Below are 17549 nucleotides of genomic sequence, written 5' to 3'. Positions count from 1 at the left end.
CACACCGTGGGGCAGCACTCAGTCTCTGAGCCCATAGGACATTCAGCAACAACAGTGCAGCAAATCCTCCTGTCATCTCGCTCCCACACACCATATCTACACACACACACACACAATCTCAACTTGCTCTTATCACAAAATAACTTATCAACCTTATCTCGGCATGACAAATCAAACACAATCTTGATAAGAAAGAAGAAAATATGTGCAACCATCAGCTGTCAATAAAGTCATTTATTATTTCACACAATGGATAACATGAACAACTTCAACTGTAGTTCTTCTTAATAAGTGCTCAATGCTGCCAGCCAACAGAAGGGTAGCAAAAGAATGAGCTTTTCTTTCTGAGGAAAGAGAAATAAAAACAAAACAAAAAATTAACCTACAAGATCATGAAAGATAAACATGACCAAAAGCATGCCAGCGGACATGGATATACATATATATTGCATGTATATATGTGCTTTAGACATATATCTGTATGCCAGCAAATGCAAATACAAAATATATGTGTACATGTACACATACATACATACTGTGAAGGATATATGCATATGCATGCGCATCTAGTATTTACTCTATATGTCAAATATTTGCAGTTTTTAATATTCATACAATGTACAAAAATGCTTCATGAATTAAAAAATCCATTACAAAAAGAAACATATCAAACAATGTACAAGTCTTGCTCCAAATTCAATTGAAATTCAACTTTCAGCTTGTCTAAAATATTTATGCATACAATCAAGTTGAGCATGCAAATAAAGGAAACCCACTCTAGAAAAAGGTTCAAATACACTATGTATACAAACTAAAATATGCCCACACTGTTAGAAGAGCTCACTTTGTGCTCTAAAAAGTACATTTATTGGTTTTTCTGAATGCTTCATCTGCACTTTCAGCTTTGAACAACATTATAGCTTAGAACTGTAACGTATGCTGTGAGGATGACTACATGTACATTTATGAGGCTCTGTCTCATGTGACCCCTCACTCCATGTGTAGGACACTCATCACAGCGTGCTACAAAGGGAATGAGGGGTGATCAAAATTTAGGTGCCATTATATCCCATCCTAGTTGCTGTAGTGAACTGGTAAATGTGTACTACAGTAAATACACACCAACCACTGATCTAAAGTCAAACACTGCTGCGGTGCCCTTGATGCGAGGACCAAAGACAAGGTAAAATATCCTTACATCAGTGCTTGGGGGCCTCCTGTAGCCACTGGTCCAGATTAGCTGCTAAATACAATACAACAACAGTGACCTTGAACCCTTTTCACAGCCACATCCCCTCTGCAGTCTCTGTGTAGAGTGAAAGCTCTGGATTAGGACAATACTTGTCAGTGTTAGAAGGCACCGGAGCATTGGCTGGTAGGAGAGACAGACAGGACAGACAACACCTGGGGTCTTTAACTCTTACATCAGAGACCGCTGACTGACCACAGTATGGAGGAGTAAGCTGCCAAGCGTGTAGTCTCTACATCTTACAGACCACATATCTAGACCTCATCTTCACCACAACAGACTGCAGACCCACCGAAAGTCATCTAGCAAAGCAAGGTTAAGCACGCTAACGTTAGGACGAGTGTATTTTTGGCTATTTCCTCTGAGAACTCCCCCCACACACAACCCTCTTGCTTACTCTTTATGCTACTGCAGTGCCCCAACTGGCTGCAGGCAAAGTAGCTACAAGTCATCGGGGATTCCTATTTTTGGTCGAGTGTACTACAGTGGGGTATGTATCCTCCAAGAACTTTTAAAGGTGTGATAAGGCAAATTATTTTAGCATTCTGTGTAATTTAACGGACTGGAACGATGACTGCGGAATTTGTCAAATAAAAAATCAATTAGGGTAGTTATTCCTGTGTGGTTTTTTTTTGGGGGGGGGGGTCTTGAGCAGTCTTAATAGAGAGAGAAGGTCTACTGTGGTTTCAGGAGACAGTCCCCGCATAGCCGAGCCCAACCGGTAACCATGCAGGATGGACATACTAACACTATTTACAACAAACACTTCAATACTGTAGTTTTACATCTGGTTAAGGCTGTACTGCATAGAGCTGCAGTAACTATAGTTTTCATGAAATGATAGTCACTTTCTGCACAACTTATTACAAATTATTACTGGTATTATTCACAATTCTTGTTACATGAATTCATTTTATTCAGTAAATAAGACCACTTATTTCTCTTTGTCGAAGGGTGGACCCAGAACAGAAATTCCTTTTAAGGTCATTGCCAGGCATGGCCTGATGCATAGCAAACAACAATGTACGAGAATGTGGTTTCCATGACAACCTCCTCTGTTCCTCCTTTGCCGAGTACGTGACCGAGTGAGTAACTGGTTAAATACTGGACTAGAGTACTAGAGTATATCTCTGGACAGAAACACATCCGATACAGGGGATCTTTCTGTTTCCACCACTGCTGTAAAGCAGCATGCATACCAGTACATGATGTGTATTAAATACAGTAATATCTTACTATATTCATCAGTCCAGCCCTTCTAGTTCTGTTATGATGACAAGGGTCAGAAAACTAGGAGACAGACTCAGCGCCTGGTGACAGAGGATGCTGACTATGGAAGCTGTGGAGGGACACAGGCAGTGTCAGGGTTCTGATGAGTAAGACACATGAGTCATATGCACAATCATGAAGATTTTGGGTCATTTTCTGGGGCACTCTTTGCCACTTGATATTTCTCAGGTCAAATGTAATTGGTGAGAGAAAGAAACATAAGGCACAAGTTGAACTGCTGCAACTGAGAATCCCACCCAACCCAAAGAGGACAGAATCTCCTGAAACAAAACGTTAACCTCAAAGTTGCCAAAGAAACAGTGATCCATTGCTTATATTCTGAAATACTTATTTGAGAAAATACCAACCACTACCGAAAGCCACATATACTGTAGATAGAGTTTAACAAAGGCTTAACATATTGACACAGAAAATCCAAGATGGCTACATTCTAGAGTGCACATAGGAATGCTTTACATTGGTGCCAACATGGTGGAGAGTTTGTCAAACTCTGATTTAGATTCTTTTAAATAATAGATCCTTACACTGAATACTGAGACTTTGGTTTCTAAATCTAAATACTGGATTTACTTTCAAAAAATCATGTTAAGTAGAAAGACTGGGATTAGCTTTTCAAAACACTGACTGTGAGCCCTCTTCAGCTGAACTGTCCAATCACGTTTCAGACTCGGGCTTCGGTTTGACGCTTTTGGCTGCGCAGCCTGCATATACAAATTGATTAAAATAATGCATGCTCTCTGGAATGGATATCCACACCATTGAAGGCCAAAACATAAGGCTGGAACAAGCATGTAAGTGCTGCATTTGATTGATGCAAGTGTATGGTTTTTTTTCATAGTGCATTAAACCAATTTTAAGGTTTACCAAAAACACACCTGATATTCCTCCTGTATGCAATGCCCCCTGGATATAAACACAATAATGAGTGTATGAATGAATATATGTGGTTCTTTCTGTCTGAAAACAAACTTGTCTTGAGTCGCACCCATGTCTGTTTTTGGTTATAAAACAATACACAACTTTTCATGTCTATGGTACAACAATTCTATTTGATATACTGTATGCCAGTACGTGTCTATGAGCTGGTTTCTCATTGTACAAGGCAGGCAACAGTGGACTTTGTTTCTATGTACAGCCGGGACAGTTTCATCCACCATATTGCCTTAATGTCACTGCTCGGGACAGGCCTGAGCAGGGAGGGAGAAATAAATGAGACAGGGGGTAGGTCGCGGGAGCACAAACAAATGTAAAACATGACTGGGAGTAGATGGGAGGACAAAGGGAGATGAAGTTGAGCGGCAGGCACCAGGGAGGGCTAAAGAATTGGGGTGAGTGTTGAGCGGGGAGTGGGACCAGGGGTGAGGAGCTGCCAGCAAGTATCAGTTACTCCTGGGAGAGAGCAAAGAAGACAAGGAAGGTACAGATGGGGGGCGGGAGAACAGGGATAAGTAATAGGGTAAGGTGGCTTAATTACTGCTGTATTATCCCACCTGTCTTTGACAAGCTTCCACAGAAAGGCAAAAATAAGCAGAGCTGCACAGTTTAATATTAACCATTCCCCCTCCCCTTGCTGGTAAATATATGGCTAAAGCCACATTCAGATACAGTATCATAAAGTACCATACACATCACTGTATCAGATACATAAAGAATCACATAATATCCTACACTATCATAAGTACCACACACTTTTATAGCATCAGATTCAGTATCAAATAGTACCATATAGTGCCATTGTAAATGAAGGTCCAATGAATCCTTGAAAGGCTCATGTCTGGTTGGGTTAAGCAAACAGAGGGATGGCACCGGAAGTGTTCCCTCCTCCTGCTCCTCCACTGACCCACTGTAGTCCTCACAAATCAGAGAGGAGAAACAAGTCAAAGTGCACCAAGGAGTCCCAGAATTAAGGGCACTGCATCTGGTAGGCTTGAAACAGCACTGACTCCAATAACTGCTCTCCATCCGGTTACGGAGTTGCTCTCTCCTGAATGTCTATTGACTGGAAGGAGCCCATAACTCGTCCCTGTTATGGCCCCTGCCTCGGCGCTTCCCCCCTTTGGCCAGCGGAGGCACAGATCGCGCTTGATGCACCACAGTCTCGATTGTTGCTGAGATGGAATCGTGATTTGAGAACTCCAGAGGCTCAGGGATCAAGCTTGGCCTGAGGCTCTGCCTACCGGGGAGGTCATCACACCTCTCCAAGACAGGCATCCCCAGAGTTCTCCCATCACCCCTCCTGCTGGCCAACATGTCCGAACCCCGCCCATCAGCCCGATGTTCCTCCCTCCTGTTGGTGGGCTCGGATTCCTCTACGGGTTGCTTTCTGGGCCGTCCAGGCCGTCTTTTGATGACATTGTTTCCTGTTTTGGCTTGTCGCTGCAGACGCTTGGCACGGAGGATCTTCTGCACATGCTCAAAGTTCAAAGAGTGCATCCTCCTCACGTCCTTCTGGATCTGCTCCACCTCGCGTCGCTTATACCTCCGTTTACTGGGAACACCTGGGAGAGAAGAGTGTGAGCATAAGTGAAATGAGACAAGGTAAATAAATACCATAGCAAGGTCTCTAAAGAGAAAGGAGTTTTCATGCTACCATGTCAGTCAAAAGGAGCATCCCTGGAAAGGCCAGGAAAGATATCACGCCAATTTAGCTCATGAAGAGAATATCTTTTTTTTTTGTTTCAAGAGCTTCCTGCTAATTTTGACATATTCATGTAAGCCTTTGAAAGCCCAGCTGAGCCAGGAGAGCAGATCCTATCCTGTAATTGTCTACTAGAGAGCAGAGAGGAGAGGGGAGAGGAGGAGATCCCATTCTGCTAGCAGGAAATCCACAGAAATGTCTCCTTCAACCATTTAATATGTCGCTACACAATAACAACCCTGTGCATCTGGAGCACAGGCTGCCAAAATGCCAAACACACACACACACACAAATACAAACACACGTATAGACACATCTCTGAGACACAAATACAAAAACCCACATACGCATACATGCACGTGCCCAACATGCACAGATAATGAATTCAGCAGTTCAGAATGGCTGAGCAGAAGAAACTGGAGCCATATTGTTTCCTTCACACTGGTGAACTGGGCAATATGCCCTTTACACGCTGTTCTATCCTTTCTCTTTCCCCATTTCCCCATCACTCTCATTCTCTTTTCCACTCTACTCTTCATATGCGGCAATATACTACTCTCTAATTTTCAATTAAACTGGTAACACTGCACCATTTCATTTCCGTCTCTATTTCAGAAACCGCTTCCTGGTCTTGGTCTGTCTCTGTCATTCTTTTTGTTTCCCATCTCTATCCCATTTCTTCGCTCCCCCCTCCTCTCTGCCTGGGCACTGTTCCCGAGGCTCAGACTGAGCCACAGCCAAAATGGAGGAAAAGCACAATCAGCCACCAGTCCCCAAGCAGTGTGCATACAACATGTTTGGTCTCTTATTCTTGAGCTTTTACTCCTATTCCTGGATTCCTTAACCATCTCCTTTCTTCTTGTCCTCCAGAATCCCGCTGATACAATGTGTTTCTGCAGCGCTCTAATACACAATGACTGCAGTAAACCAAAACAGCTTTTTTTGTGCCCCAAACATGGTGAGTGGGTTTGCAGGGTGATGTTTAAAAAGTAATGCGCAACACATTGAGAATATTTCTACTGATTTCAGAAATCATGGCATCTTGGGTTAAGATAATTCACTATGTTTTTAAGCTTCATGGAGCTTCAGCGAGGTGTTGCACGAGCAGATGCAGAACGTGTACGTGATGGTGTCATAAAATATATATATTTTTAACATTTAAAGAAGAGCAATTGGAATGTTAAATGGAAAATTAAGAGTTTAAGATTGGAGTGCTCCATGGCGTTTGCAAATGAACTAAGAGAAGGGAAAAAGAAGTCTGACCAGCCTCCATTTAAAACACAGTGGAAGGTCTCTCTATTGTTGCCCAAGAATTCAGGGCAGACAGTGAAATTAGTCTAATGTAGAAAGCACTAAGTAGCAGTAGTTTATGAGGTGCACAGAAGTGTGCACACGCTCAGCTCTCTCTCTCTCTCTCTCTCTCTCTCTCTCTCACACACACACTTACACACTACAAAGTAGCAGAAATTTATGAGCTGCATACACGGAACATAAAACCGGTGACCTTCAGCAGTGTGAGGGGCCGTATAGCACTGAGGACCTGTTTCTCTGTGGAAGAGGAAGTCACTACTACACAGAGATGCATGCTCACTTATCCACTGCCCCTGCAGTGCTGAGACAATATGAAGTGGTCCTTGATGTATATTATTTACTGAGAGTGTTTCTCTGCATGAAAGCGGATTTGAACAAGTCATGTGACAGAAAGAAAATCATTCCCACTGATTCAGTAGAAGATGACCTGCTTTTATGCAAATATGAGTGAGGGAGATTGCTGTCAGCTGCAATGTGACCTGCTGATTAGTGAAGAAATGCACACACAAGCCCAGATACATACTAACAGCATAAAAGAAATAAAACTGCTTAAATTACCTGAAACCAGTTCTATTAAGGCATGATTTACAAACTCACAATCGCATGCTCAGATGATAATATAAATTTTGCATCTGTATCAGCTTTTGAATGGAATCTATCAGTGTATGCACGTGTGTGTGTGTGTGTGTGTGTGTGTGTGTGTGTATGTGTGTATATATGTATGGTTGTGCAGCATGCATGCGTATGCACACGCGCCTGTGTTTTAATTGGGCTAAAGCTGTGAAGTGAGGCAGTAAGTCATGCTAGAGGAGGGGCAGGGGGAATGGGGAAAAGAGAGGGTAATGGGGGAACGAGGGGGAGGGGAGACAAGGGAAAAAGCAGAAAGAGAAAGGGAAGAAGGAAAGACAGATAGAAGGGGGAGGGGGAGGAAGAGGCGGAGAAACAAGGGGAAGTTTGTGTATGGATGTAGGGGTTTGTGGGAGAGAGGCAAAAAGGGAAAGCAAGGGCAAGAACTGCAGAGGCAGCACAAGGGAAAAGGGAAGGACATGGAAGGTAGAGGAGGCATAACAACACTGGAAGGATAACGTGAAGAGAGAGGGGGGGGTGTGGGGGGGGGGTTGTGTATATGAGTCATCCGTCCTGGATCCCCTGGGGTGGGGGGGGGGGGTGAATTCTAACTGAGCCCCTGGCTTCTCCTCCCCGCCACTGGACTAGGCCCCAGTCATTAAACCCCTGGCTGCCAGCCAGCTCTTTTAACACAGGCAAGGGCCTTTTACGGCGTGTCTGTAGAAAATAAATCACACTGTGTGAATAATATATCTCTGGCAAAGGCATTGGCAGGAGAGGAGGAAGGGAGGGGAGGAAGGAGAGATTGGTGAATTATAGTCGTCTCCATCCATGCATTACGTTCTCTCTATCCCCAACCAGATGTGCTCAAAGACAGCAGAATACAGAATGTACCAAAATACACATTAGTTTGGTAGTGAGGATTCAGGGCTACACTGCCTTTTTGCCTACTTTAAGTCCTAATAATCTTATACATAGAATATTTATAAACAGAAATCACCTTGACAAATATGCTGCCATCTACATTTAAAATGCTTAACTCTGTTAACTCTGACTAAATATGTGATTAAGTCTCTACACCAGCAAATAAGAAGCCTGTTATCACTAGGGAACAGAATAATTGAACACCAATATATTGAATACCCATTGAACACCAATTATTTTTGCAAACGCTCCCAATTTAGCCATGTCAACAATTCTGAAACCTTGGCAGATTAAGATTTTACATGATGGTTTGTTACACCAAGATGCTTCAGAGTGAAGCATCTTGTGCTTTACTGTAAGCACATCCAGTGTTTTCTCACGGCACGGAGCACTGGATGTGCACACAGCAATCCCTGTCCAAGCTAAGTCAACGTCATGGTAAACTTGTATTTATCTTTGTATACAGAAGAAGTTACACTCAGCCCTAGTTTTGTTCGACTAATACATTCCTGTTATTATGTTTCTCTAACAGATAGGAGTCTCACTGTTTATGATCTACTTTCTTTTGCCTTCAATTGGATCTGTAATGAGGTGCATTGCTGTGTTAAGCTGCTCTTAATGTCAGCTGAACACTTCCTGCTGATGCTTTATATCTTTCATTGTGAGGTAGCTGCAGGATGTCTAGCCTTAAGCGAACTGGTTAGATAAAGACAAGTAGGCGACAGGCGGCTATTGTAGTTTGGGCTAACCTCAAACCTCCAACACACCATCAAAGTAAGATATGAACTTTACCATGCCCCCTCTGTCAAAAGAGAAAACATTCCTGCTGTGATCATGGCAAAATGGCAGCGCACTCCCTTGTAAATACAGAACAGGTAATCCTAATGTAAGTTGTTCTTACCAGTGAGGGAGGGACTGGAGCACTTGTTCATCTGTACGGGCTCCTGCCTGGCAGTTTGGAATGACATTAAGCCCTGATCTCCAAACACAGTAAGCCTCGTCTTCCTGCTCCTCCCACCACACTCGTCCTCCCGTGACCCCAAAAACAGGTCAGAAGCTGACTCTGACCGCTGTGATTGGCTACTGTAGCTGCTCATGAAGCTGTTTATTGGCTGTCGAGTCTGACGGGAGTGGAACTGGCTGTCAGCAAGAGAGTGTGTGGACAGCTGGTCCGACTCAAACATCCCTAAGCTGGATCCCAAGCTTGAGCCTCTACTGCTGCCCCTCTGCTTCTCCAGATGCTTCGTAGAAGAGCCCTGACTGGCCAAGTCCCTCCTGTCACTCAGCATGCTGAGACGTGCATTGGTCTTAGCTCCACTGAAGAGCCCACCCAACTCCTGCCGGTCTCGCAGTGAAAGGAGGGGTTCGTCCTTGTGCTTATGTTTGTGCTTGTGCTTCCTCTTATGGAGGCGAACCCCTGCAAGACCGCCTGCACTGCCACTACCCAGGGATCCCAGGCCCTCTCCTCTTACTGAGGGCCCCTGGAGTGGACCACTGGCGCTGCGAAGCTTGGCCCCTGGCTGCAGCTTTGAGTGTCCACTGGAGTGGAAAGCCTTGGGAGGTGGGACAGCAGGCCTCATGAAGGGAGATGGAGGTGCAGGTCCTAACGAATGATGGGGCAGGTAAAATGGGGGAGCAGGGGGAAAGTAGCCCAGACTCAGAGGAGGTGCGTAAGGCATCGCATACGGTGCTGCATAGTAATTTCCCCCAGCCAGCGGATATCCATATCCTTGAACAAAAGGCAGCTTTGATGTGATTGGCTCGCTGGCTTTAGCTGGACGGCCTCGTCTCCTCTTAACCTTCAGATCAGCACTCCTGCGGAGGTACGAGCCGGAGTCACAGGAGTAGGAGTCGTAGCTCACAGGGTAGTAATGATGGAAGTTGAGGCGGAAAATTGAGGGATATGGCTGCTGGGGGTAGCAAGTGTATCGTCTGTGAGACACTCGTAGCTGCTGGAGCTTTAACACAACCTACAGGAAGGTGGAAAAGAGGAAACACTTAGGAAAATTCACCATATATGCACTTGCATATTACAGTGCCTTGTCAAAGATTACACCAAAATTTTATTATAGGATCTCTAACCTCCTCCAACTCAGACAGGAAGTGAAGATGATCCCGGCTCTGTAGGCACTTCCTCTTCCGCCGATGATGTTTTTGCTTCTTTTCCTGCTGTGACAGGAAGTTGTCAACAGCAGTTACTTGCCGTTCACAGCGTGCTCTGCTACCTCTGTTGGATGCTTCCAGGGCTGCTGCCTCCGCAGCTTCAAACCCACACAAATCAAATGAGTACCTGCGTGAACACAACATAAAAAATAGAAACACGTTAAAACCATCTCCCTTATGAATATACGTCAGTCTGAAATATAAAACAACTAAATCCTATAAAGCAAGGTTCGAAAAAGGTAGAGAAGTGTAGTAGAAATGTGCTGCACCTGCGTCGAGAAGCAGGGCCCTTTTCAGTTTGATCCGAGGTGCTGTTGTTGTCTGTCCCAATCCCGCTGTCACTGGGAATAGTCTCCTCACTGTGGGACTCGCTGATGGGAGACAGGGTCACCTCCTTCACTGATGCCCCCTCTGACAGGTGGGAAGGTGAATTAGCTAGAAGGCGAGGAGGAGACAGTTTCCATCCCCCCGAGAGGAAGCCCCTGCCTAGAGGCTTGGAGGGCAGGGCTGAGATTGGCTGCAAACTGGGCATAGTGGTGTCAGAGTGGCTGGCTCTTATGGATGGAGCACTGGAGCTGGGAGACGACGTGGTGGAAGGCACTGCAGGGCTCTCATAGAGACTGGATGTGGAGACAGACAGGGGGGGCTTATCCCTAGTGGTTTTGGGAGGGTGGGAAACTTGGGTCTCTGCTCTGGGTTTACGCCCTCTCTTCTTACCAATGTAGATAGTTCCTCTCTTGCTGACATTTATCTGTTTTCCCAGCCGAGCCTCAATGGTGGATGCCATGGCACTCATAGCTGAGGTAACAGGGGCAGAGGATGACTTCAGAGCCAGAGTGCCATTCTGACAGGAACCTGACAGTATCTCATTCAGGATGCTCTGCATTTTCCCAAGCTTCATCTTATTCACTGGTCTGGAAGGGCCCCTGCCCCGCTTTAGTTTCAGACTGTTAGAATTGACGCTGGTGGTTGTGGAGGCCATTTGCACTAATGTGTTTAGTGCGTGTGTCTTCCTCCTACGGTTTAGCCCTACAGAGGTGTCCTGCGCCAGTGGGCTTGGAGGTGAGGTGGAGGTGCCCTCATGGATGGTCTCCACTGTTAGGAGTGGCTGTTTCTTGGGGCGCCCTCGTTTCCTCTTAATGGGTGTGTGGACGGTCAGGCTGTCAGTGTTGGTATAGAGGGGGCTAGAGGGGGTGATGGGGAAGGCGGAGGGTGGTTCAGCTAAGGTTGCAGGGCTACCCCGGTTGTCTCTCTGGGGTGACGTGAGGCTGGCATGGCTTTTAGCTTTCAGGTAGGACCATCTGTCCTTGGCCTTGGTCGATCTGGAACTGGCGGTGGTGCTGGTGCTGTGGCTGGGGCTAGGACTCAGGGTCATCCTGGGTCTAGGGCTGGGATTAGGGCTAATGTTAGCCCTAGGTTTAGGACTGGGGCTGGGACTGATGCTAGCCCTGGGGCTGGGGCTGGGATTTGGGCTAGGGAGTCTGGGGTTCATGTTTAGATTGGGTTTGTTGATGTGATTGTGAGTAGGCTCTCTGTGTTTAAGGGTGTCTGTGCTGATCTTAGGACGACCCACAGGGTTCTTCTTCATTCTACTTGCACTCAAAGCTGACTCTGGGTCAGACCCACTTGTAACTGTTTCAGCTCTGTCTACTCTCTCTCCTTTTTCTCTTTTATCGGGTTTCTCTGGCTTTTCTGTCCTCTCCCTAATGAGATCAGCCTGACTTGTGAGTCGAGAATCATTTTTGTGAGTCTCCATCTTATGTGCTACTTTGGGTTCTGGGGGCCCAGGTTGGTGCCTCTCTGCTGTGTCAGAGTCCTGCCGTTGCAGTGATTGCTCCTCTACACAAAATGACTCATCAAAAGAGGGCCTCCTCCGCCTCTTTCTTCCTTTCCCTTCCTCTGTCAGCATGGGCATCCCTCTGTCTTCTTCATCTCCTCTCCTCCCAGAATTTGCTCGCTCTCTTTCCTCTTTTCTCCTTTCCTCTCTTTCCTCATGGAACCGCTCAGCTGTTTCCTCTTGCCTGTACTTCTGCCTCTCGTCAGAGTTAGTTGGGCTCTCCGATCCTTTCTCTGGCTGTCGTCCCCAAGGTGTATCAGCACTGTGGGGATTACACAGCATCCTCTGGGAGTCCTTCCTGCCGTACTTCCTCTTGATGTTCCCAAAGAGCTGTTCACTGACCTCTTGCAAACCCCTCCCCCTGGAGAGATGTATACAGAGAAAAAATGATGACAAGTGAAATGGAAGAAGAGAATGTTTTATATTTCACCAATACTATACAATCCACTGGTACCAGTGAACATTTACTGCTTTTTGTGTGTTCCCATTTAGAGGGGTGACCTGAGGTTTCCCATGATATGATGTTATCATGACAGTTGAGCTCTGATTTGATTTTTTTTTTACATTGTGTTACACAATAAGATATCCCGCAATATATTGCAATTTCTCACCTACTTCTTGTCATTATGGTGATTTGAAGTTTTCACTTCACTTATGTTTATTATTGTGGCAAACGAGATTGTCAAATTAAAAACATAAACATTGTTATAAAAATATATAATATTGCTACACAAAATAGCAGAATACAACATTGTATCGTCTTTCTCCCAACTTCAGCGCATAGTGTCCAGTATTTTTGTTCTTGTGACCATGTTTTGAGTTGTCATGAGTTCTACCACACAGAAAAATTAACCATACCTGCTGAGAGAGGTCAGGTTGAGAATACTGGCATCTGTAACCACTGGCAGCTGCAGGTCTGGAGTAAGAGATCTCTGAGGTGAGGGGCTTTGTGTCACTGTTCGTGAGAAAGGTTGGGCTGGATCGAGCAAAGAGCTCCTACTGGCTCCCGCCAGATCTCTGGGTGGCTCAGAATCTGCAGGATTGGCCGAGGATGCAGAAGGTGCTGTAGACGTGATCCATTCGGGACTGATTTGGTGTTGGTGTGCATGAGGGTGTTGGAAATGTTGCGTGAGGATGTGCTGTGTTTGCTGTGTGTGTGAGAGTGTGTGTGCAGGAAGGAGGGAGCTGCGAAGCTGGTGTTTGGGCGGAGTGTGATCTCCCAGTAGTTGCAGCAGGCCTCCCTCTCTCTGCTCAGGCATTCTGAACTGGCGCTCGTATGTCTGGGGATGACAGAAATGAGAAACAAAGTGTGGTTACTACATGCAAACTGCAATCACAGGAAAGCTTTATATAGCTGCAGGGATGGACGGATAGACAAATGATATGATAATGATAATGTGATCATAAAACTATGACAACTGAATTTCCTGTCTTTCTAACATCAGTCGATCTTCCCATAGATAATACACATGTAGCACAGCATCCAGTTCTGCATACAGTTTCATTTTGTCAGCACCTATCAAATCAGTGATTTGTTGTGCTCTAATATGGCATTCTTGTCTTTTCACGGCAGGACTGAGGCTTTTAATACATCTTGTGCACATGAGCAAACAGTGTGCCACAAAACAAAAGGCTTGTTTACAGAGCAATTAAATTCCTGTGGCAAGGATGTTGCATGCTGTGAGGGCTGGGGGAATGGAGTTGGGGGTGTGTGACTGCACCCAGTATTAAACACAGTAGCCCAGCTCAGCCGTGTCCCTGACTGCCCTAGCTGCAGAATTACTGTCTGTATATCATATTTATTTTGTTAACAACGCTTCTGTACAGTTCACAACTGTAAATTATACTGTCATACTGTCAAACCCCAAACTGCTTATAAAATATATGTCATGAAACTATTTATCTGGCACCATTTATCTACATTCCAGTGAAGGGCCAAAAACCAACCTTCACCCAGGGCCCATTTTACATTCGTCCATGCAAAACTGAAAATGCAAAAAGCTTGACATGCTGTATTATACAACATAAACCTGCTTAATGTATCACTGCTGCATAATAAGCGTACTGCTGGATGATGAGAAATAGAACAGCGGATGGCCTTTGTGGTTTAGCCTGTTATTAACAGGCTCAGTATGACGCAACAAGACACTGTTCTGCTGCGCTGCAGGGAGATGTAACCTAACCACAGGCCTGCCTTTCAGCATATACACACTAGCATGTAAGCGCACACACACACACACACCTGCATACTGTAGCTGTGCACATTTCAAAGTCTTTACGAAAATCTGCCTTCATACATAGTGGCATAAAATGCTAATGTGTGAACACAGTCAGGCAACCAATTTCAGTCTAGATGGATCAGCGCCTTACAAGATGATTCACTTTTGCTCTTTGCAGATACATGTACACACACACGTATGATGTACATAGATTGTCTGACAGTGCACACATTTCTCTTTTACTCTTCCATTGTTCTTTTCTGCCTTCATTTCATCAGCCACTTTCAATCTCCTCATTCCTTTCACTATACACGCTTTTTTACTTCCTCTTTCTCTTTCTGATGTCCCATCAGTGAGCATGTATACTCATTTTATACTTCCACAGTGGCTGCAGAGGCTGTTTATCCCCCAGATGCAAGCTGCAGACACTATCAAGTGCAAAAACACATAAGAACACTGTGTGACACAACAGTCGGCACATGAATGACAACACACACTGCACGCAGGCAAGCAGACGCTGGGCAGTGTAAATGATTAACTGTGTCAGAAAATGCAAGCGCTTATATGCACATGCACACTCTCATTTATCTCTTGAACACACTGCTGTGGTATCCTTTCAGCTCTGGGATGTATGTGTGTGTATGTAAGTGTGAATGTGTGTGTGCATGGTGACACTGGAGAGGAGACACTGTGAGTCCGCAGAGGGATAAGATGACAGACACCTGATACACACGCTTTCTCATTTAACCTGTCCTAGAATACCTGCTGTTTCAGGTTAAAGGAGGGCACAGAAAAAGAGACAGACAGGGACATGGTTAGAGCGTGACAGACGGACATGCACATGCACACACACGCATACACACATATAAAATAGGAAAGGATACCTCCCCGCTAACCACAAGACAACCACAAAGAGATAATAAAGAGAGGAGGCATGGACACCTTTCCGACTTGAGATAGGAGAGCGAAAGACAAGAAAAAGAACAGAAATAGGGAGCTCACCCCCCCCTTCCCGGTTGTGGTTAGGTTATTGGCACCAGTTCAGCTTTTTGTTCTTAGTTTCCGCCCTTCTACCACCCTCTCCTCCCTCTCCCCTCCTCTCCGCCTCTTACAATCCATGAAGCATTTCCAGGGAAAATATACTCGCTGTCTGATATTCACACAAGTAAATATAAATAGACCGAGGTACTCCCATGGTAGTCAACAGTGTGAAAAGAACTCCTTATTCTCCTTCCCTTCCTTCAGGACAGGGTCCACCTTGGTCACTCATACAACAACAGGTCTTCTTATGATAATCACTCAACATTTTACAGATACTGTCCACTTTTCTTTATCGTGTGTTTTGGTATTAGAGGTTCAGCTGTCCTTATCATGTAACATGAAACTTGTACAATATCCATAAGTCTCTGCGTGGTTCTACCAATGCCACGTCTCTGCATGACTAGACCAATGCCACATAAAAGCATTGCTGTAATTGGCAAAATGATTCTAATATTTCTCTGTTGTGTATGCACTGCCCTGCTCTTATGTTATGTGCTGTGTGAACAGGGATTGTCGTCTCCCTGTGCTACTGCTGGCCTGCAGCAGGGGGCAGTGGTCAGGAAATCAGCACGAGCATGGACTCTGACCCTCTGCAGCAACCCACAAGCACAAGTAGCTGTTAGGCTTCAACCTTTCCAAACTTTCCTTCTGCTACAAGTCCCATCTGATCAAATTTAGATAAGGAGAAAGGCCAACACAAGACAAGCCCACAACATATTTAGTCCTCAACCAACGTGATGCTCTCTCCCTCCCTCGAGGGAGTCGGGGTTGCGTTCAGGGGTTAGGGGTCGTCCTCCACAGCTAGGTCAACAAGCATTTCTAGAATGTCTTCGTCTGGGTGAGCACTGTAACAACATGGATTGGTCTCAGTCAGTCACACAAAGGCTCTCCAGCAACCGAACGCAGGCAGATATGGAGCTGCACATTCCTTTCCACTGGTGATGTAACCATCAGATAAGGTCAGAGCGCAGCGTAGGAGGTCATGGATAATATGTGACTAAGTGCTGCAATCACCCAACTGAAAGGCACTTTGCAAATGAGTCAGCATATATTTACTGACAAATACATGTGTGTAAGTCTGAGGGTAACATTCACACTCAGTAGGCTTTTTAAAAGGAGATCTGGATGTAAAACCTTTGTCTCTCCTCCAGTTTGACGTGAGGGAAGGTATGTGACGGCCCCTCCTGTCCTTTCCTCTCTTGTAGTCTCTAGTTTTCCACTGTTAAATAAACTGAAACTCAAAGTGGAACTTCTCCCTCACACACACTAGCACAGCACCCTGGCTGCACCATTATACTGGGAAAGAACACCCTAAACAGGCACACCCAAATCTCACAACCTAGCACACGTATACACCAGCAAACATATACACAAACTCCATGCACGCAAACACAGACACACACAAACACACTGCCCTTCAAATAGTTTTTCGCAGCCTTTTATTTGGCTGCACGCCCAGTGGTTAGAGTGTTTCATTTTTCCCTGTGTATGGAACTGGGCAGCTGTCCAGACAGACACACAAAGAGAAAGAGAGAGAGAGAGAGGCACAGAGACAGAGGGAGAGAGAGATGGAGAGAGGCAGAATTGGGGAGGGAGGGGGGGATGGGGGGTTACTGAAAGAATGAGAGCGGCAGTGAGAGAGAGGGAAGAAGAGGACCAGCAGAAAAACAAGAGGTGCCTAGACCCGTTAACAACTAGTTCCCTCCGAAACCTTATAATTGATATGATCCTCTCTTTTTCCCTCTCTTTCCTTGTCACACACACACTCTCCTTGGCTTTGACACTATGCTGTCTCCCTCTGCCCCTGTGGCCTTGTGCACTGCCCCCCCCCCCTCATCTCATCCCTCCTTTTCTTCTTCTTTTCTCTTTTCTGGAGCTGACCATTCTCCCCCTGTGGGAACTACCACCCCCCAACCCCCCTCTTCTCTCCAGCTCCATTCAGAGCGCTGCTTCACTGTGATCTGTGTTTCTGACAGCTCTGCACACACTCACACACACACACACACACACACACACACTCGCTCACTCACTCACTCACACACACACACACACTGACACACACGGCTCCTCTGCAAACAAACACCATGAATACTAACACGGCTTTGTGTCCACAGCACTTAAAACGCGGTAGAAGGAGAGGGAGGATAGGAGGGAGGTGGGGGTCCAGAGAAAAGGAGGGAAAAGCGATGGAGGAGAAAAGAGGCACTGTGTTGATCTTGTGGCCACTCTCACAGACCTCCCCCCTTCCTCCCTGCCACCCCCCTCATCCCTGTTTCTCGTTCTCTGGTTCTTCCCACCAGTTCTCCCGGG

The 17549-nt window shown here is 45.6% G+C and overlaps 1 protein-coding gene across 1 annotated transcript in view; it reads right to left on the bottom strand.

Annotated features, from left to right (window-relative positions):
* Positions 1-216: 216 nt before the first annotated feature.
* Positions 217-17549, bottom strand: part of setbp1 (SET binding protein 1) — a 34298-nt gene continuing 16965 nt past the window's right edge. Inside the window, exons 3-7 of the mRNA XM_070833112.1 lie at positions 12838-13259; positions 10412-12340; positions 10062-10269; positions 8881-9949; positions 217-5037 (exon numbers count right to left, since the gene is read on the bottom strand). Coding sequence (XP_070689213.1) covers positions 4532-5037; positions 8881-9949; positions 10062-10269; positions 10412-12340; positions 12838-13259 — 4134 coding nt within the window. The 3' untranslated portion in view covers positions 217-4531. The remainder of the gene's footprint in view (positions 5038-8880; positions 9950-10061; positions 10270-10411; positions 12341-12837; positions 13260-17549) is intronic.

Source organism: Pempheris klunzingeri, chromosome 7 (assembly GCF_042242105.1).
Source record: "Pempheris klunzingeri isolate RE-2024b chromosome 7, fPemKlu1.hap1, whole genome shotgun sequence".
Taxonomy (NCBI): Eukaryota; Metazoa; Chordata; class Actinopteri; order Acropomatiformes; family Pempheridae; genus Pempheris; species Pempheris klunzingeri.
Note: the sequence above shows the minus strand (reverse complement) of the source record. Positions and strands in the feature narration are given on the sequence as shown.